Source organism: Oncorhynchus nerka, linkage group LG24, assembly GCF_034236695.1.
Source record: "Oncorhynchus nerka isolate Pitt River linkage group LG24, Oner_Uvic_2.0, whole genome shotgun sequence".
Taxonomy (NCBI): Eukaryota; Metazoa; Chordata; class Actinopteri; order Salmoniformes; family Salmonidae; genus Oncorhynchus; species Oncorhynchus nerka.
Window position 1 is genome coordinate 70,978,633 of NC_088419.1, and position 21,292 is coordinate 70,999,924.

General features: G+C 43.2%; 1 protein-coding gene across 2 annotated transcripts in view; it reads left to right on the top strand.

The window, feature by feature from the left end:
* The first annotated feature begins 4,005 nt into the window (after positions 1-4,005).
* Positions 4,006-21,292, top strand: part of LOC115108534 (platelet-derived growth factor receptor alpha-like) — a 34,221-nt gene continuing 16,934 nt past the window's right edge. The window contains exons 1-18 of one of the 2 annotated variants that reach the window (XM_065009118.1): positions 4,006-4,273; positions 6,959-7,037; positions 7,224-7,511; positions 7,627-7,890; positions 8,457-8,587; positions 11,267-11,429; positions 11,929-12,121; positions 12,230-12,345; positions 12,509-12,808; positions 12,903-13,303; positions 13,439-13,607; positions 13,752-13,941; positions 14,177-14,292; positions 14,496-14,622; positions 14,835-15,031; positions 19,301-19,395; positions 19,748-19,880; positions 20,741-20,845. In XM_065009118.1, the coding sequence (XP_064865190.1) occupies positions 6,980-7,037; positions 7,224-7,511; positions 7,627-7,890; positions 8,457-8,587; positions 11,267-11,429; positions 11,929-12,121; positions 12,230-12,345; positions 12,509-12,808; positions 12,903-13,303; positions 13,439-13,607; positions 13,752-13,941; positions 14,177-14,292; positions 14,496-14,622; positions 14,835-15,031; positions 19,301-19,395; positions 19,748-19,880; positions 20,741-20,845 (3,046 nt within the window). In that variant the 5' untranslated portion in view covers positions 4,006-4,273; positions 6,959-6,979. The remainder of the gene's footprint in view (positions 4,274-6,958; positions 7,038-7,223; positions 7,512-7,626; positions 7,891-8,456; positions 8,588-11,266; positions 11,430-11,928; positions 12,122-12,229; positions 12,346-12,508; positions 12,809-12,902; positions 13,304-13,438; positions 13,608-13,751; positions 13,942-14,176; positions 14,293-14,495; positions 14,623-14,834; positions 15,032-19,300; positions 19,396-19,747; positions 19,881-20,740; positions 20,846-21,292) is intronic. The other variant, XM_065009119.1, reaches the window with a different exon arrangement.

Genomic DNA, 21,292 nt, shown 5'->3' on the forward strand with positions numbered 1-21,292 from the left:
GTAAGGGCAGGCAACAGCACATCTGCCACGCTGATCCTTAACACAGGGGCCCCTCAATGATGTGTGCTTAGTCCCCTCCTGTTCTCCCTGTTCACCCACGACTGCGTGGCCAAGCACGACTCCAACACCATCATTAAGTTTGCTGATGACACAACGGTGGTAGGCCTGATCACCGACAACGATGAGACAGCCTATAGGGAGGAGGTCAGAGACCTGGCAGTGTGGTGTCAGGACAACAACCTCTCCCTCAATGTAATCAAGACAAAGAAGATGATCATGGACTACAGTTATATGGCTGCACCATCGAGAGCATCCTGACTGGTTGCATCACAGCTTGGTATGGAAACTGGTCGGGCATCCAACCGCAAGGCGCTACAGAGGGTAGTGTGTATGGCCCAGTACATCACTGGGGCAAAGCTTCCTGCCATCCCGAATCTCTATACCAGGTGGAGTCAGAGGAAAGCCCTAAAAATTGCCAAAGACTCCAGCCACCTTAGTCATAGATGGTTTTCTCTGCTACTGCACAGGAAGCAGTACCAGAGCTCCAGGTCTAGGTCCAAAAGGCTTCTTAACAGCTTCTACCCACAAGCCATAAAAGCCATATTTGCATTGACCCCCCCCCCCCCCTATCCCCACTTTATTAACGCTGCTCATACTCGCTGTTTTTATTATTATTATTATTTTTTAAATCTATGCATAATCACTTTACCCCTACCTACATGTGTCACGGCCTGACCGTAGAGAGCTTTTTATGTCTCTATTTTGGTTTGGTCAGGGTGTGATTTGGGTGGGCATTCTATGTCCTTTTTCTATGTTTTGTATTTCTTTGTTTTGGCCGGGTATGGTTCTCAATCAGGGACAGCTGTCTATCGTTGTTTCTGATTGGGAACCATACTTAGGTAGCTTTTTCCCACATGGGTTTTGTGGGTAGTTATTTTCTGTTTAGTGTTTGCACCTTACGGGACTGTTTCGGTTTCTTTATTCTCTTGTTATTTTGTATTAGTGTTCAGTTCAATAAACAAACATGAACACTTACCACGCTGCGCTTTGGTCCAACTACTCTTCCTCATCTGATGACGAAAGCCCTTACAACATGTGCATATTACTTCAATTACCTCGACTAACCTGTACTCGGTACCGGTACCCACTTTATATATAGCCTTGTTATTGTTAGTTTATTGTGTTACTTAAAAAAATGGTTGTTTATTTAGTAAACATTTTCTTAACTCTTATTTTTCTTACAACCCAACAATGCAGTTGTAAGTAAGCATTTCACTGTAAGGTCTACACCTGTAGTATTCTGCGAACGTAACAAATCAGTTTGATTTGATTTATTCAATGTATGCAGCATACAGAACGCACAACAACTGTCTCTGCAATGCGATTCTGCAAGGTAAATTCAGTTCCATTGGAAATGAACGTACTTCTGGTGTACCATTACTCAATGACTTTGTAGGTGTGATCTAGGCGTTGTCGGGCCATGCTTGGATCTGCTCTCACGGGGCCAAAGCCAGGTCACTGGTACTTTTCAGCACTCATTTACATAACAATGACTGTCTGTGAACTTTAACACCTTCTCACAAAGCAACTTTGTTGATTATGCAGAGTTTGTTGATTTTTCTCTTCACAAGTCCTCATTGTCAGCCTTATAGCTATGGAAACACAATTTCCCTAGTATAACACATGGGTGCACTAGTGTAACAATGTTACAGTAGAAAAGCAGGAACAGTGGCATAACCTTAGATAGCCTATTTGAATTCATTTCTATGGGCTTATTATAGGCTACTGAAACTACTTCATTTTGAATGATGCTGGGTTCAAACAATAAACCGGTCTGGGAAAAAACACTGTTTAGGCTCATATATCAAAATTCCTCCAGTTGAAACCATAAACATTTGAATGCCTCCTTGTGGATGTTTGCTTCTAAGTAGAAGTATGTCATTTCCACAGGTCATCTTTTTTTATTGGCAGTCAATAAATGTGGCCATCCTGATCAACAGTTCGTAACTGGGCTACACAATTCATGAATTATATGTCTGGATTGTTACTGTAGACTGTAATAGGCCTAATGATGTATTAAGTAATGCTAGGAAATGTGTGTGTGTGTGTGTGTGTTTGTTTGTGGGCGCGTGCATGTGTGCTATATGCATAGTCTATAGTCACTTTCTATACATAGTCACTTTACCCCTACTTACATGTACAAATGACCTCGACTAACCTGTACCCCCGCAAATTGACCCTGTATATAGCCTCGTTATTGTTATGTAATTTTCTTGTGTCACTTTTAAATGAAATAAAAAAACTTTAGTTTATTTAGTAAATATTTTCTTAACTCTATTTCTTGAACTGCATTGTTGGTTAAGGGCTTGTACGTAAGCATTCCACTGTAAGGTCTACTACACCTGTTGTATTCGATGCATGTGACAAATACAATTTGCTTTGATTTGATTTATACTCAACAGTCACTCTTGGTTGCGCATTTTTTTGCCATAGATTACATTCCACTCTGTTTAAAGATGTGGAATGCTGAATTAACGTCCAAATGTAATCATATCACAGCCACAAAACGCCATTGTACTCGTTTTAAAAGCGCGCAATGTGATAGAAATTAGTTAACACGAGAAACATGGGAAGTGCCTTAGATGAGCCAGTTATCACAAACAACGTCCTCAAAAGCCAGCTTGCATGACCTTTTACAGAGTTGGAAAATGTCTGAAAGAAATTGGCTACACACTAACCTTAATAGGTATGCAACTGATTTTGCACCAATGCATTGGAACAGTTTTTTTATAGCCCACTGTATGTCGAGGCTTACTACAAATCACAATTCCAAAAAAACTATTAACTTTAAGTAAATAAGCGTACTATTTTAATGGACTGGCGTTATGAATGTGTTGTTGTAGAGGGTAAAATAAGAGGAGAGCCTTCAGCCTTCAGTAAGGAACTCTACCAGTTTGTTTGGAGAACAAGGAATACTGTTCTTTTGCGCGCTTCGGCTGAGGGAACATGTGGAAGTCATCGCGCTGAGCGGCTGGAGATATGTGTTTCTCTGGAAGGGGAGCGCTGCGGGACGGGCCGGGCACCGCTGGAAGTGCCGCTGAGAGAGGGGTTGGTGGTGGTCAGCCCCGGGGCTCCACTCCATGAAAAACGGCCTGGTCGGCTGACTTGGCTCCACATCCCTGAGTGCAGTGAGATAGGTAATTCATAATGACCCTTTATCCCAGCTATTAGGCCAGCCTCAGGGCCGGGGGAGAGGGGGCTGGGGTCACAAAACACCTTCACAGAGTCGGCAAACAACAGAGGAAACAGTGTGCCAAACGGGCAACAAACAAAAAACACAAAGAACATTTCTCAATTTTTTTCATAAGAAATTGCCCAAAAAATAAGAATAACTGGAAATACCTCCCTCTTGGGGAATATAATGAAGTCAATATGTGGTTGACTTGAGAGAGGAAGAGAGAGCTGAGTTGTGTGTGTAGTGCCTGGTGTTGGAGCGCCCCCTGTGGGCAATGGAGGCTTGGACGTTCATGTTAGCAAGTTTCATGTTTTGAAAAGTGCTAATGAACTGAGCACTAATGTTCGAACAAAACTCCATTCAAGTATTGTTACCATATAATTATATGTGTATACGAACAATAGCCTGTTTATAAGAAGGCAAATACATTATATCTTAATAACTCATGAAACAACATGTTTTTTGTACATTTTAATGTTACCTTTGCGTATTTGCGGAATGGTGACATTTATTTATCTATTTGAAGACATCCGCCAATGTCGTTTGATAAGTTATATCGTTTGCTTTTCTTCGAGAATAAGCTCGACACTGGATTTTTGTGCATATTTATTTCTCGTCCCTCTTTCCTACATCATTGCCCAGCAGAGTCCAGCTCCAGTCTCACGGAGAAAACAGGACTCTTATTTTGAAAGGAATCCCAGAGCTGGAGCCTCCTGTAGGGGAGGAGAGGGGGGTCATTTCCTGAGAGTTATTTACTTTGAGCCAGATGATTAGTTTTTTTGGAAAGGACGGGCTGTAACATTGAATCAATTACTGGTCGCTGTAGCTCAAGCACATTGTGAGCGCGGCAGTGGACGCAGACGGAGGGGCGCACATATGCTAGCTCTCACAGTGAAGGATCGTGGCCATAGGATTACTACCACTGCAACACAATTGAGTAGAGGAGCCTTCACTGAGGCGACCGGAGCGCTTTTATGCTCCTGATTTCATTCTATTGGGATTTTAAATCAAGACACATAATCCAAGGGAATTTAAGAGGTTTGTATTTAAAAGAAATTAGCAAATATTTTTTGTTTTTGCTAACTGTTATTTTCTCAACAAGGCTATCAATTGAGAGAATTTCAAATCTGCTAAAATAAAAAGGTTATCCAACTGGACACTTTTAGACTAGTTCAATTTGTCCGCCTTAGTGAATATTCACGAAATAGCCTAGCTTCTTACTAGGATAGCACCATATTGTGAAAACTTTACCAAGAAGAAATTCTTAATCTGACCTGATCCATCCATCACACTTTGGGGGCTTTCATTCGCCTAATTTCGCTACGAGGAAACGTTCCAGTAAACTTCTTGAAACTTTGACGATGCATTAGTTTGCAGGCTATGCGTTATGCATAATGAATTATGCTTTGAACGGGATTCAGTTTCCCATGAAACATATGGTCTCACCTCCGGATGCCAAGCGGAGAGATGTCGCTGACTCGGCTGGATAAAAGCGCTCAATTTCGGCCTCACAGCTGGAGGTGTCACCTCTAGGACTGAGGGTCCATTGTGGGATGCTGCTGCCTGCCTTGACATCTAATGGAAAACACATTGGAAATTGGATTTCAAGTTGTTTTCGTTATTGCGCTTGGAATGTGTGGAATTAAATTGAATATTGTACCTTGCCATTTGCTTTCTGAGATTGGACGCAAACTGTAGCCGAACGGAATTCAAAAGTAGATAGAAAGTTTTTTTTTTGAACCCACTAAAAAAAGTATAGTAGCCTATAGAGTGGAACCAATTCCTAGTTGGATGTAATTTCAGTGCACCAGACAACAACATGCAAATAGCCTACATTTTCCCCCAAGATAATTCTTCATAATTAGCCTATAATTTAATGATGGCCAATATAACATGCAGAAAATATGTATGCATATTTGTTAAGATTGCAATAGAATAGAGTTGCGCGCTGCACGACTGTAACAGTCAAGTTAGATACAAATCTTTAAGTTTTCCATCAGTGAAACTCACTGCCTTGGACATTTTTGAGTGTAGGCTATTGCTTGCCCCAATGCCCTTACCATCCTCTTCATTTCAAAATGCTATATTTAGACATGTCTCTGCTATATTCCCATGGAAATCAATTCTGCACATGGGGGTTTGAATTTAACAGTTTAAGTGTCTGTGGAGGACAGAGAGCTGATCAACCATCTCTCAGCTGTTGCTCCAAAGTGTCAAGCGCAGCAGAAGGGGGGTTTGGCAGGCTGCACATTTGCTGAGACTGTAGTGTTTTGTTCGGGCGAGAAAAGGAGAAGACTCACAAGCCCTACATTTGCACATTCGGCTGGAATAGAAAATATGCGCAAACGTGTCAAAGTGTATAAATCAGGATTCCCACGCGAATATTTGTCATACAGACTTCTCTTCGAGAGAGGGGTCTCTTAATTATAGTCCCTCTCTAACCCTTGGTTTGGTTTGCCAGGGATAATTAGCCAGTCCCGGGTGAGATAGAGCTGACTACCTCAAATTAATCACTTAGCCCTACACTGTTAAAAGTAGCAGCAAACGTTTTGAGACAAAGGGGATTTTGATTATGGATTAAAATAATGTATTTTAATCGAGCCAATGGGAGATAACAATTAGAATACATTTAAAAATAATTATCCTATATGTCACAAATTAGGTTTAAACTAAGTGTTTCTATTGAATAGATTAGAGTAAAACTGGTAGGTATATAAACGTTTCAGAGTTAAGCGCGCCTGTGTTTGGAGTTGCGTCTCTCTCAGCTCGTGCGTTGATGGAATCCAGGGTCCCGCGCACCAGACAGAGAGATAACGCTCGTACCAGTGGAATGTCTGTTGACCACAGACCCATGACAGCAAGCACGATTAAACCTGGATGGACGAGTTCTTTAACAGCCTAAAAGTTAGTTGGGTCGAGTTACTTGGTTTAAAATCCTATGGTAGCCATGTCTAGATTTTATGTTGCAGTAAATAAGTCAAGATGCAAACATATTTGTTAACTGAAACATCAGAATCAATCCTGAAATTATGTTTCGACTTTTGTAGTACTTACAATTTGTGTTAATTGATGCTGTTAGACCGCAGAATTCATATAGCTCTATAGCCTTACACAGTAGCCCAATACAGTTGGCATGTTTGTAGTCTAGGCCTATATCTGGCCATTGCCACAGAAATAGGCTATTCCATTTCCGGCGAAATGACAAACAATAATGTAACTTTCCTGCTGGAGAAAGAAGTTACAGCCCACAGATGACTGCTTGAGGCAGGCGAAACGTGAACTATGTCGCCCCCTAGCGACTTCAGAGCCTGAATTGAATTCCAGCTCTTCTTGGCAAAAAAATAGACGTTGGCGCCACTTTGCTGATTCAACCATGTCCAACGTTTTTATAAACATCTTCTGAGACCAAACCAGTGTAATCATCACCCCGGCTCAACAAGATTACTCAGTGTGCGCTTTACAAGACCTGGTGTGCCACAGTAGGCTATAGTTGGAGACAGGATAGAGCCAGTCAGTTTTACTGCTGTGCTGGAGCAGTAAAAGTCCCTCTATTGATTTTAATTGATTAAATTGCAATGTTTTCCAAAAGGCTTAGGTAGTGGAGACAGGGGTATCTTCTCCCATAAATCAACACATTTTCTCTAAGCTTAGACAGATACTAGTGTTGTTTTTGCAACATCTGGTGGAACCATGTCTGACGTGCAAGTATTTAAACTCTTCCAGCAGAATTAACCATCCGTGACCATGGATGAAATGAAGACATGTCTCATCATTGGGGTTTTCTTGTTTGGGTTGTTATCAGGTAAGAAACTCATTTAAGTAAGTCAAAATGTTTCTTGGTTCTTATAACCTGAAAATATTCTCCCAGCGCACCCAACTTGCCTCTTCCTTTCGACATGTGTTTTTATCACTGTTAAATAAACAAACCTGTCCAATATTTTGTATTGAAAACACTATGGACATTCAGTGAACTTGTGTTTTCCATTAGTTACCCGCGGGCTGGCCACACCGACCATTGTATCAACTGAAGATGAGTTTGTTCTCGAGCCGCTCTCCGTGTTCAACATCAGCTGCACTGGTAAAAGGAACGTTGCTTGGGTCGAGCCCCTACCGGACGACACATTCGTTTTGCCTGGATATTACACCTCCACGCTCTTCATCTACAACGCTTCTGTGACACACACCGGATATTACTCCTGCAAATACCAAGACAAAGAGGGCGATGAAGAGGTGGATGGCGTAGCCAATGATGCGTTCATATACGTTTTCGTCCCAGGTAAATATAGTGAAATTGTTTGTCATATCCATGCTCTGTGATTCTATTCTATTATATGAATTCCCATATTGATAGATTTTTGACCAAACAACCATGTTCTTGCCTTGTTCCTCAGATCCTGAGATTCCATTTGTGCCCGAGGAGCCAGATCGCATGCTTGTCCCAGTCTATCCCAATAGAACCATCATCCCATGCAGGGTGTCAGACCCTCAATCCCAGGTGGTCCTAAAGAGCGCTCCCAGTGGAGTAGAGGTGGACGCAGTTTATAAGAACAAGATCGGCTTCATTGGCAACCTGGACGCTGGATTGTACATCTGTGAGACCACCGTGAACAGCATGACAATTACGAGTGACACTTACACCGTGGAGGCCAACAAACGTAAGGAGTCCAGATGTGCATGATTTGTTTGATGACAAATGCTGCTTAGTTTTAATATCACATTGGTTAAAAAAAAGCGGTCATCTTTTTTTCGTGCCTTAGAGCAGAGACATGGTTGAATAAGCATTAGGCCCAGAAAGGGGGATGATATTGAGGCCAGCTATTAACACCCTGGACTTGTTTACTACTGAGAGAGAGAGAGAGAGAGTGAGCGAGAGAGAGTGTGTGTGAGAGAGAGAGTGTGTGAGAGATAGAGAGAGTGAGAGATAGAGAGAGTGAGAGAGAGAGTGTGTGTGAGAGAGAGTGAGCGAGAGAGAGTGTGTGTGAGAGAGAGAGAGAGTGTGTGAGGGAGAGAGAGTGTGTGTGTGTGTGATAGAGAGAGATGAGATGACATCATGTCATTAGTACTGGAGAGATGACTTCACAAAGTTGTAGTCAGACAGAGAGAATGTGATGCCATCAGCCTGCAGTGAACTCAGAGAGGGGGATACCATGCAGAGGCATGTGGATTACCATATTGTCCCTGTTGACCATATTGCTCCTCCCTCCGCTGGTGGTCTGTACAGAGATGGAGAACGTCCATGTGGAGGTGAAGGCCAGCGAAGAGTCAGTGAGACTGGGGGAACCCTTCAACATCACCTGTGTGGCACCTCCAGGACTGCCCAACCAGCAGCAGTGGCTCCACCCCAGGAAACAGGCAAGGCCTCACCCCCATAGCCGTGCGAAGTAGTGGTGCTGCAGCACCCCCTGTAAAATCAGAATAAAAACGTCTAGTGCAGGCAAAAACATTTGTCCAACCCCCCCTTTTCCATCAGAACAGCCTCAATTAGAGAAAATGCAATAACTAAAAATGCAATACCTCAAAACGAGAAAATGCAATAAAAAATAAATAAATTGAAAGATGTTTTGTGCAAAATTTCAAAATGAAATAAAAGAAGCTGTGAAAATGACCCAACATGTTTCTGATAAGTTTTCAGTTCGGCTTGGATGAATATTTGATGTGGTTGTCATACTATGATGCTGATAAAGAAAGCACCTCTACAGACGGTATCTAACTGCATATTCACATTCTCTCAAGATGCTGAAATAAATAAATCATATTTCTCCACTCCTGTTCCCAAGTAAAAATGTTGCTTACATTTACTGTATCATTTTACAGCAAGAAATGCTTAATTCTGCAGGGGTTAATATTAAGTCTATGTGAGAGGTTATAGACCTACAGTCAGTGTTCAGAATTCAGTTTCCATTTAACTCATCTGAACAGTAGGCTACAGTTCCCTTGACGTTGCCATAGGCCTATTTGAAGTCCCGTTTTGTGACTGTGGAATTTGTATAGCATCTCACAATCATTACACATAACATTGCCAGCACCGCTATCATCCTCTTTAAACACTTCCCCAAATCTTTCCCAAACATTACTTTTCTGGCCCTCCCTTCTCTTTATTTTCAACTCTCCATTTCACAGCTTTTCTCTTCTTGAATAAACCTCAGACATTATTCTATTTGCCTCCTTAGATCGACATGAACCTTTTCTGCCCATTCCCAAAAGCATTTGGCGATTGGCATGTAGGCTATTTGGCACGAATACAGTTCGGTCCTAAAGTTTAGACTTATGCACTAATGTCAGATAGCCTAAAATAATGAAAGAAAAACCTCAATGTTGCCTATAGATATAAAGTGCACAAGAATGATACATTTAAAGATTTTTTTGAGGTATTATTTTCTCTTTATTCAACCCACCTGCCCTTCATCCACACATTATTTAATGACCCTAAACCTGCCCTTCATCCACACATTATTTAATGACCCTAAACCTGCCCTTCATCCACACAATATTTAATGACCCTAAACCTGCCCTTCATCCACACAATATTTAATGACCCTAAACCTGCCCTTCATCCACACAACATTTAATGACCCTAAACCTGCCCTTCATCCACACAATATTTAATGACCCTAAACCTGCCCTTCATCCACACAACATTTAATGACCCTAAACCTGCCCTTCATCCACACAACATTTAATGACCCTAAACCTGCCCTTCATCCACACAACATTTAATGACCCTAAACCTGCTCTTCATCCACACAATATTTAATGACCCTAAACCTGCCCTTCATCCACACAATATTTAATGACCCTAAACCTGCCCTTCATCCACACAATATTTAATGACCCTAAACCTGCCCTTCATCCACACAATATTTAATGACCCTAAACCTGCCCTTCATCCACACAATATTTAATGACCCTAAACCTGCCCTTCATCCACACAATATTTAATGACCCTAAACCTGCTCTTCATCCACACAATATTTAATGACCCTAAACCTGCCCTTCATCCACACAATATTTAATGACCCTAAACCTGCCCTTCATCCACACAACATTTAATGACCCTAAACCTGCCCTTCATCCACACAACATTTAATGACCCTAAACCTGCTCTTCATCCACACAATATTTAATGACCCTAAACCTGCCCTTCATCCACACAATATTTAATGACCCTAAACCTGCCCTTCATCCACACAATATTTAATGACCCTAAACCTGCCCTTCATCCACACAATATTTAATGACCCTAAACCTGCCCTTCATCCACACAATATTTAATGACCCTAAACCTGCCCTTCATCCACACAATATTTAATGACCCTAAACCTGCCCTTCATCCACACAATATTTAATGACCCTAAACCTGCCCTTCATCCACACAATATTTAATGACCCTAAACCTGCCCTTCATCCACACAATATTTAATGACCCTAAACCTGCCCTTCATCCACACAATATTTAATGACCCTAAACCTGCCCTTCATCCACACAATATTTAATGACCCTAAACCTGTCCGCCTGCAGATATAACCGATATAATATAAATGTAGTTCATTTAAGTTTGTGTGTCAGTGTAGATGGTAGTGTAGATAGTGGATTGTCTGAAGTGATAGTCTTGGTGTGTGTGTGCACCTCTGTCTTTGTGTGCTCTGTTCAGTAATCCCTGCAGCACGTTGTGACAGAGCGTCTGTTTTAGCGGTGGGATTCCTAAGCCCTTTTCCAGAGACAGTTAGGGTAAGAAGAGCACCGGACTCCTGATTCCTGGCTTTGGTCTCAGATGCAATTACAGGCATTTAAAGGCCCTGGGGTCCTGATTTATCTCCTGTGGACCAGCACATGTTTTCCCCATCAGCTCGCAGACCGATAGAGAGACATACTGCTCTGACATACAGAATTAATCTCTAAACCTGTAAAAAGGTGGAGAAGAGCATAGAGACAAGATTTTTTATTCCCGAGAGATGGTTATAGACGGTGTATGTGTGTGTGAGTGTGTCTATAGTGTATTTCATCTTCCTTCCTTTTGTTCCTCTATCTAGGCTGTGGATGCAGTCCAGATGAAACAGACTCTGCCTGATAGAGTGGTCTACACCCTCAGTATCCCAGCAGCCACCTCTCAGGACAGTGGGGTGTATGAGTGCTCCATCACCAACAACTTCAGTGGAGAGATCAGAGCCAACAGGGTGGCTGTCACTGTCTTTGGTACACTCTCACCTCCTTATGGCCAATCAAAAACTCATTTTGAAAACATATGCATAATGTCTATCACTAGTCAATATCACTCAAGACATTGCTTATCCTTCAACAGCATTACTCTTTACTACCAATACCACTTAGCTGTAGATGTATTAAACAGAAACGACTTGGGGTCCATCATACTTCTTGGAATAAGTCTTTAAAAGTAGTCCCCTTGAATTCACATAAAAGCATAGAGTTAATTCATCCTGCCTATCAGTGTCAGTTTGACGTGCTAGAGGGAAGGGATGCTTATGGGATGGCTTCAACAGCCCCAATGCTTTATGGGATGGCTTCAACAGATGTGTGCCAGAATTTCATTGATATTTTTCTGTTTCTCATCCTTCCTTCTGTGTCCCCTCTCTATCACTCTCTCTTTCTTTTGTCTCTCACTCTCACTTTACCCCACTCTTCATCACTACCTCTCCCTCTGCTCCCCTCTCTTTTCCACCCCTTCTCTCTGTAGAAGAGAACACCTTTGTGATGTTGGACCACAGTGGGATTGGAGTGGTGGAGTTTGTCAGTATGATGGAGGAGACAGAGTTCACTATCAGTATTGAAGCCTTCCCTGCTCCTAAAGTCACCTGGCTGAAAGATGGCATCGCCATCACTGAGAACAGCTACTTCCTCACCAAGACCAGCCGTCTGGAGGGGAACAAGTAAGATCACAACAGTTGTTTATAGCAAAGCTGTTTTTTTTGTGTGTCTGTGGACCTTTGTGTGGTGTGTGCTGGACTGAGCTAAGTGGTTCTCTGCCCATCTCTCAGACATCAGAGCACTCTGACTCTTCGGCAGCCACTAGAGGAGGACAGTGGTAACTACACCATCATGGTCCTCAGCATCCCTCACACTGCCCAGTTCTCCTTCACCCTCAAAGTGAAAGGTGAGAATAACTTCAAGCCAAGTGAAAATGCACTTTTACATGTGTGTGAACATGCATTTATGTGTTCAAATGTGTTAGGAATTGTGAATGTGTCAGTGTGCGTGTATTGTCTCAGAAAAATCCTACATCTGACCATATGTCTGCCTGTGTGTGTGCCTTCCAGCCTCAGCCCCAGTGCTGTTCCAGCCAGCCTCAGCTCCGATGCTGATCCCCCAGAGAGAGGAGATGGTTGTTCCCCTCCACACCCCCTTCACTCTGACTTGCAGGGGCGAGGCCGAGCTGGCCTGGGACACGCCCGTCTACCTATCAGAGCAGACAGAGGAGGACAACAGCGGCCTGTTCGTCACCACAGTTACCGTAGAGAACGCCACTGCGGCAAACACTGGTTTCTACACCTGCTTCTACAACGGAGGGAACTCCACTGAGGAGGGAGAGGACAGCAGCATCTACATATATGTGCCAGGTATAGGGAAGACATCACTGTGGTGTTGGAGTTAAATCTATGTAAGACGTTTGAATGATTAGAAACTTACCATGCCCTCTTCTCACCCCCTCAGATCCAGAGGTGCCCTTTGTCCCCTCTCTGGTGCCCTTTGGCAACCACGTCCTGAATGGTCATGATGAGATGGAGATCCAGTGTCGCGTGTCAGACCCCAGTGCCAATGTGACCCTGGTCAACACTGATACCCAGCAGGCCGTGCCCATGACTGTCTACGACAGCAAGAGGGGCGCCGTGGGCTTCTTCAGTGCAGGAACCTATGTCTGCAAGGCCCTCGTCAATGGAGAGGAGCACCTCAGTGAGGAGTACATCGTCCACGGCTGGGCAGGGGGGTCGGAGCTGCGTGTGGAGCTGAAGGCCCTGAAGACTGCTCTCTTGGTGGGAGACACCATCACTGTCACCTGTGTGGCCCGGGGGTCTGAGATACTGGAAGACCACTGGAAGTACCCTGGAAAACTGGTAAACAACAGCACATACTGTACATAGTTATTACTCTCTTCTTGGAGAGCATATTAATTGATTCATTTGAAAATACATTTGTTTGTTTGATTATAGATGGGTCTAACTTGTGTGTGTCCCCTGTGTGTGTGTCAGGTGAACCGTGGCTTGAAGTCGGTGCGTGAGAATAAGAGGGACCAGGAGATCCAGTACATCATGACTGTCCCCCAGGCCTCAGCCAAAGACAGCGGCATCTACGCCTGCTCCATTACTGACATCATCAGCAATGAGAGCCAGACCAAGGAGCTGGCCATCACTGTCTATGGTACGTTTTTGTCACTGTTTATTAACCTAGTAACAAGGCAATAATCTTGGTCTATCATCTTGCTTGAACTGGTAGATTGTTTTACCTAGCTGTGACCTGTACATATTTAATTAAAGGTTCTCTCTCCATTTTCTGTCCTGACAGAGAGCCCATTTGTGTCGCTGCGCCCTGTGTTCAGTTCTCAGGAGTCAGCAGACCTGGATGAGAGCAGAGAGTTCCGGGCCGACATCGACTCATTCCCCAGCGCCCAGGTCACATGGCTCAAAGATGGCCTCCCCCTCAACTATGTGGCGGCTGAGATAACCAACAGCCTCCAGCAGCTCAGCGAGACCAGGTGAAACTTCCTCTAACATGACTCAACACTGACTGAAGAGATATGATAAACCACTGTCCTGCACACTAAACTCTGTGGCTAATAACAGGTTCCCCAGTTCACCTAGGATGTTCAGATGTCTATTATTAAGGTGTGGTGTGGTGAGATGTTAGATTGGAACTAGTCTCTCATGACAGACTTAACAGCGATCACATGAGATTAGAGTGTAACCATACATGGTGTTTTGTGTCTGTAGGTACCTGAGTGTTCTGACCCTGATCCGGGCCAAGGAGGAGGACAGTGGGAACTACACCATCAGAGTGCAGAACGGGAACCAGACCCACAGCCACAGCTTCAGCCTGCAGGTCAAAGGTGAGGCAGAGGAATGCTCCAACTCCTCAATTTTCATTTACCTTTATCTCACTGACACCTGTGGTCCCAAACTCCCATAACTTCCTAACCATCTCTCTTTTACCCCCTTTCTCTATTTCTCTTTTTTTCCCTCTCTTCCTCGCTTCTTCTGTCACTGTCTGTATTGTGGTCTGACCCCATGTTCTTTCTCTGTCTGTGTCCAGTACCTGCAGTCATTGTGGACCTGATGGACCTCCACCATGGCTCAGCCTCAGGCCAGTCTGTAGTGTGTATCGCTGGAGGCATGCCCACTCCTGAGGTGGAGTGGTTCATCTGCAAGAACATAAAACAGTAAGATTACCCTCTCACAACCCCACGTTCTTCCTCTTTCCCCCTGTTCTCTCACTTTCACTCCAACAATAGCCAGTTTTCTTCCTTAAAATTAAAATACACCTACTGTACATTGTTTACCTCCCTGGCCACTTCATATGCTACTATGCCCAATGTGATAATGGCATGCTATCAGGTCTCGTGTCTTTACTCTTCCTTCCTCCCCTGTCCAGCTGCGCCAATGACTCATCTCAGTGGGTGCCCCTGCCAACAAACGACACAGATATCACTGTGGAAGCGCATTTTGATCAGGACAACCAGCTGGAGAGCCAGGTGATCTTCGTGCGTCTTGAGAACACTCTGTCCGTCCGCTGCCTGGCCAGGAACGAGATGGCCGCCGTCAGCAGGGAGGTGAAGCTGGTGTCACAAGGTGAGACATACACTCACAAAGTCACACTTACACACCTCCTCTCTCAATTACAGGGCCTATAGAAAGTTTACACACCTCCTCTCTCAGTTACAGGGCCTATATAAAGTTTACACACTTCCTCTCTCAGTTACAGGGCCTATAGAATGTTTACACACCTCCTCTCTCAGTTACAGGGCCTATAGAAAGTTTACACACCTCCTCTCTCAGTTACAGGGCCTATATAAAGTTTACACACTTCCTCTCTCAGTTACAGGGCCTATAGAATGTTTACACACCTCCTCTCTCAGTTACAGGGCCTATATAAAGTTTACACACCTCCTCTCTCAGTTACAGGGCCTATATAACGTTTACACACCTCCTCTCTCAGTTACAGGGCCTATATAAAGTTTACACACCTCCTCTCTCAGTTACAGGGCCTATATAAAGTTTACACACCTCCTCTCTCAGTTACAGGGTATATATACATTTTACACACCTCCTCTCTCAGGTACAGGGCCTATATAAAGTTTACACACCTCCTCTCTCAGTTACAGGGCCTATATAAAGTTTACACACCTCCTCTCTCAGTTACAGGGCCTATATAAAGTTTACACACCTCCTCTCTCAGTTACAGGGCATATATAAAGTTTACACACCTCCTCTCTCAGTTACAGGGCATATATAAAGTTTACACACCACCTCTCTCAGTTACAGGGCCTATATAAAGTTTACACACTTCCTCTCTCAGTTACAGGGCCTATAGAATGTTTACACACCTCCTCTCTCAGTTACAGGGCCTATATAAAGTTTACACACCTCCTCTCTCAGTTACAGGGCCTATATAACGTTTACACACCTCCTCTCTCAGTTACATGGCCTATATAAAGTTTACACACCTCCTCTCTCAGTTACAGGGCCTATATAAAGTTTACACACCTCCTCTCTCAGTTACAGGGCATATATACATTTTACACACCTCCTCTCTCAGGTACAGGGCCTATATAAAGTTTACACACCTCCTCTCTCAGTTACAGGGCCTATATAAAGTTTACACACCTCCTCTCTCAGTTACAGGGCCTATATAAAGTTTACACACCTCCTCTCTCAGTTACAGGGCATATATAAAGTTTACACACCTCCTCTCTCAGTTACAGGGCATATATAAAGTTTACACACCACCTCTCTCAGTTACAGGGCATATATAAAGTTTACACACTTCCTCTCTCAGTTACAGGGCATATATAAAGTTTACACACCTCCTCTCTCAGTTACAGGGCCTATAGAATGTTTACACACCTCCTCTCTCAGTTACAGGGCCTATAGAACGTTTACACACCTTCTCTCTCAGTTACAGGGCCTATAGAATGTTTACACACTTCCTCTCTCAGTTACAGGGCCTATAGAAAGTTTACACACCTCCTCTCAGTTACAGGGCCTATAGAAAGTTTACACACCTCCTCTCTCAGTTACAGGGCCTATAGAACGTTTACACACCTCCTCTCTCAGTTACAGGGCCTATAGAAAGTTTACACACCTCCTCTCTCAGTTACAGGGCCTATAGAAAGTTTTACACACCTCCTCTCTCAGTTACAGGGCCTATAGAAAGTTTACACAACTTTCACTTTTTTTCAAATTGTTGAGCATTACAAACTGGGATTGAAATGGTATTCATTGTAAAAAAAATACATATATATATATATATGTTATCTACACAAAATACTCCATAATGTCAAAATGAAAACAAAATTCTACACATTTTTTACAAATGAATAAAAATTAAACAACTAAATAGTCAGTTGCATAAGTAGTCATCACCCTCCTTTGTTTAGGCAAGCCTAAATTAGATCAGAAGTCAAATCTGGCTTGACAAATCACATAATAAATTATATGGACTCACTCTGTGTGAAAAAATAGGGGTTGACTTGATTTTGTAATGACTACACTGTCCTCTGTCTTCCATACATGTAACAGCTGTCAAGTATTGAATTTCAAGCACAGATTCAACTATAAAGACCAGGGAGATTTTTGAAAGTCTCATAAAGAAGGACAGTGATCGGTAGATGGGTAAAAATATCACATCCGACATTGAATATATCTTTAAGAATGGTCTGGTTAATAATTATGTTGTGGATGATGTATTAAACCACCAGACACGTCAAAGATGCAGTCATCCTTCTGAACTGAGCTGCAGGACAGGAAGAAAACTGCTTAGGGACGTCACCATGAGGACATTAGTCATTTTAAAACAGCTACAGATTTCCATGGCTGTAATGGATGGAGGATGGATCAACAACATGGTGGTGACAATAATGATCTATATGACAGTGAAAAAAAGAATACAAATATACAGAATAAAAATATTCCAAAACATGCATATGTATGCAACAGGGAACTGAAGTAATACTGCAAAAAAACACTGCAAAGAAATACACTTTTTGGCCTAAATGCAAAGCTTTATGTTTTGGGCAAATCCAACACATCACTGAGTAACTGCCTCATTGTTTTCAAGCATGGTGTTGGCTGCATCATGTTATGGGTATGCTTGACATCGACAAAGACTGGGGAGTTTTTCAGGATAAAAAGTGACCGGATGGAGCTAAGCACAAGCAAAATCATAGAGGAAACCTGGTTCAGTCTGCTTTCCACCAGACACAGAGGGGAATCAACTTTTCAGCAGAACAATAACCTACAACACAAAGCCAAATCTACACTGGAGTTGCTTACCAAGAAGACAGTGAATCTTCCTGAGTGGCCAATCTATCAGTTTTGACTTAAATCTGCCTGAAAGTCTATGGCAAGACTTGAAAATTGCTGTCTAGTCATGATCCCCAACATCTTGACAGAGCTTGAAGAATTTTGCAAAGAATAATGGACAATCCAGGTGTGCAAAGCGCTCATGAGACTTACCCAAGAAGACTCGCAGCTGTAATCGCTGCCAACTGTGTTTGTAACATGTATTAACTCAGGGGGGTGAATACTTATATAATCAAGGTATATTATTGTTTTATGTTTCATTCATCTTTAAAAAAAAGTTAGACATTTTCTTCCACTTTGACATTACAGAGTATTTTCTCTTGACAAAAAATGACAATTAAATCCATTTGAATCCCGCTTTGTAACATAATAAAATGTGGAGAAATCCAAGGAGATGTAGACTTTCTATAGGCCCTGTACAACATACATGGTTGGTATAGTGTGGTGACTAGATTCACCGTATCTTAGTTTGCCTGCTACCGTATATGTTCTTCCTGCCATAGTCTCCTCTTTTAATAGCTAGTTTCTTCCTGTAGTTGCGCCCCTTTGTGACACTTGACGTGTGATTGGAATTGAAGAGACTGGGCTGGGCTGGGCTGTCAGTGTTGACGTAGCTGTCTGGTAAATTGTCTGTGGTAGGGCAGCTGATCACAGACTTTGTGACACTTGATGTGTGATTGGAATTGAAGAGACGGCTGGGCTGTCAGTGTTGAGGTAGCTGTCTGGTAAATTGTCTGTGGTAGGGCAGCTGATCACAGACTTTGTGACACTTGATGTGTGATTGTAATTGAAGAGACGGCTGGGCTGTCAGTGTTGAGGTAGCTGTCTGGTAAATTGTCTGTGGTAGGGCAGCTGATCACAGACTTTGTGACACTTGATGTGTGATTGTAATTGAAGAGACTGGGCTGGGCTGTCAGTGTTGAGGTAGCTGTCTGGTAAATTGTCTGTGGTAGGGCAACTGATCACAGACTTTTATTGTGTAGATGTGTGTTAGCCTGGGATACTTTTACTGTGAAAAGTAAAGCCCAGGTAGCTTAGTACATTTGGCCCCTCAAGCTGTGTCCCCCTACCCTGCACCTCTCCCTAAACCCTTCAGCAGACCTTTTGGTCCTGATAATCTGGAGACCCCACTGGCTTGGTTTATTGGGTGTGAGTCACCATGCTGAACTATGCCATTTAAATAGGGTATTTGGATTGCCACGTTGAAGTTCTTTATATTTTACCTCATGTTGGGTTCTTCAAATAATTCATCAAACTAGCATTCCCATATTGACTTACATTGACTTCTCCATGTTGTTTTCTCTCTGTGGCATTCTCCATGTGGTTTTCTCTCTATGGCATTCTCCATGTGGTTTTCTCTCTGTGGCATTCTCCATGTGGTTTTCTCTCTGTGGCATTCTCCATGTGGTTTTCTCTCTGTGGCATTCTCCATGTTGTTTTCTCTCTGTGGCATTCTCCATGTTGTTTTCTCTCTGTGACATTCTCCATGTTTTGCTCTCCATCTCATGTGTGTGTGGTGGTTCTCCTCCTGAACAGGCCCCCACTCCGAGCTGCCTGTAACTGCTGCTGTTTTGGTGCTGCTGGTCATTGTCATCATCTCACTCATTGTCCTGGTCATTATCTGGAAACAGGTACAACAGATCACCACTGCCCCTCACACACGCACAAACTCGCTCACTCACTCACTGACTCATTCTCTCAATGACTCATGAAATCAGTCACCTACAATTTGTCTTAGAGCAGTGTTTCCCAATTCTGCTCCTCCAGTACCACCAACAGTACACATTTTAATTGTAGCCCCGGACAAGCACACCTGATTCAACTTGTCAACTAATCATCAAGCCCTCGATGAGTTCAGTCAGGTATGTTTGCCCTGGGATACAACCAAAATGTGTACTCTTGGGGGACTAGAGGACCGGAGTTGGGAAACGCTGCTCTAGAGCCAATGCATGGATCTGTTTATCTATGTCCTCTATCTTACAGAAGCCTCGCTATGAGATCCGCTGGAGGGTGATAGAGTCAGTGAGCCCTGATGGCCATGAGTACATCTACGTTGACCCCATGCAACTGCCCTATGACTCCAGATGGGAGTTCTCTCGCGATGGGCTCGTACTGGGTAAGAGCCGACTGCACTGCTTCCTTTCTCTGTGGTCTTACTGTGGTCATGTTCCGATCAGTGTTCACATCATCATGGTTGGGTGGTCGTGTTCTAGTCAGGCTTTGGTCTGGATATCTTCCTCTGGTCTTTGAAGTGAGGATGTGATAAGGCCATCTGGCCTGGCAGAAAGGGGAGGTTGGGGCGTGCTGCCTGGGTATGGGTTGTGACTCACTGACCAAAGGGAATCTCACTCACTGGGTAACTGGGGAAGTCACAGATGAGAGGGCAGAGGCAGACGTGTGTGTCAAGTAACATTTTATTTTATTTGTCACATGGTTCGTAAACAACAGATGTAGACTAACAGTGAAATGCTTACTTATGGGTCCTTTTCCAACAATACAGAGTAAAAGATAAAGATACAAAATATAAAATAGAAATAGAAATAGTGACACAAGGAATAAATACACAGTGAATAACAATAACAAGTAAACATGGCTATATACAGGGAGTACCAGTACTGAGATAATGTGCAGGGTTACGAGGTAATTGAGGTAACTGTGTACTGAAGATATAGATAGGAGTAAGGTGACTAGGCAACAGGATAGATAGACAGTAGCAGCAGAGTATGTGGTGAGAGTGAAAGTGTGTGTGTGTGGCGTCAGAATGCATGTGTGCGCATGTTATGTGTTTGTGTGGGCATATGTACTGTGTGTAGGTATCTGTGTGTTGGAGTGTGAGTCTGTGGGTAGAGTCCAGTGTGTGTGCATAGAGTCAGTGCTTGAGAGTGTGTGTGTGTGTGTTTGCCTGTCTGTCTATGTTTGTGTATTTGTTTACCCTCCATGTTAACTGATCGTGTGCCATGTCTGGTGTGTCTGCAGGTCGAGTTCTGGGCTCTGGGGCATTTGGGAAGGTGGTGGAGGGAACTGCATATGGACTCAGCCGCTCCCAGCCCGTCATGAAGGTGGCTGTGAAGATGCTGAAACGTGAGTTGACCACAGACAGCTATAGTTGACCACATACAGCTATAAAGTTGACCACAGACAGCTATAGTTGACCAAATACAGCTATGGAGTTGACCACATACAGCTATAGTTGACCACAGATGGCTATAGAGTTGACCACAGACAGCTATACAGACAGCTATAAAGTTGACCACAGACAGATATAGTTGACCACAGACAACTATAGTTGACCACAGACATCTATAGGTGACCACAGAAATCTATAGGTGACCACATACATCTATAGGTGACCACAGGCAGCTATAGAGTTGACCATAGACAGCTATAGAGTTGACCATAGAGAGCTATAGAGTTGACCACAGACAGCTATAGAGTTGACCACAGACAGCTATAGAGTTGACCATAGACAGCTATAGAGTTGATCATAGACAGCTATAGAGTTGACCATAGACAGCTATAGAGTTGACC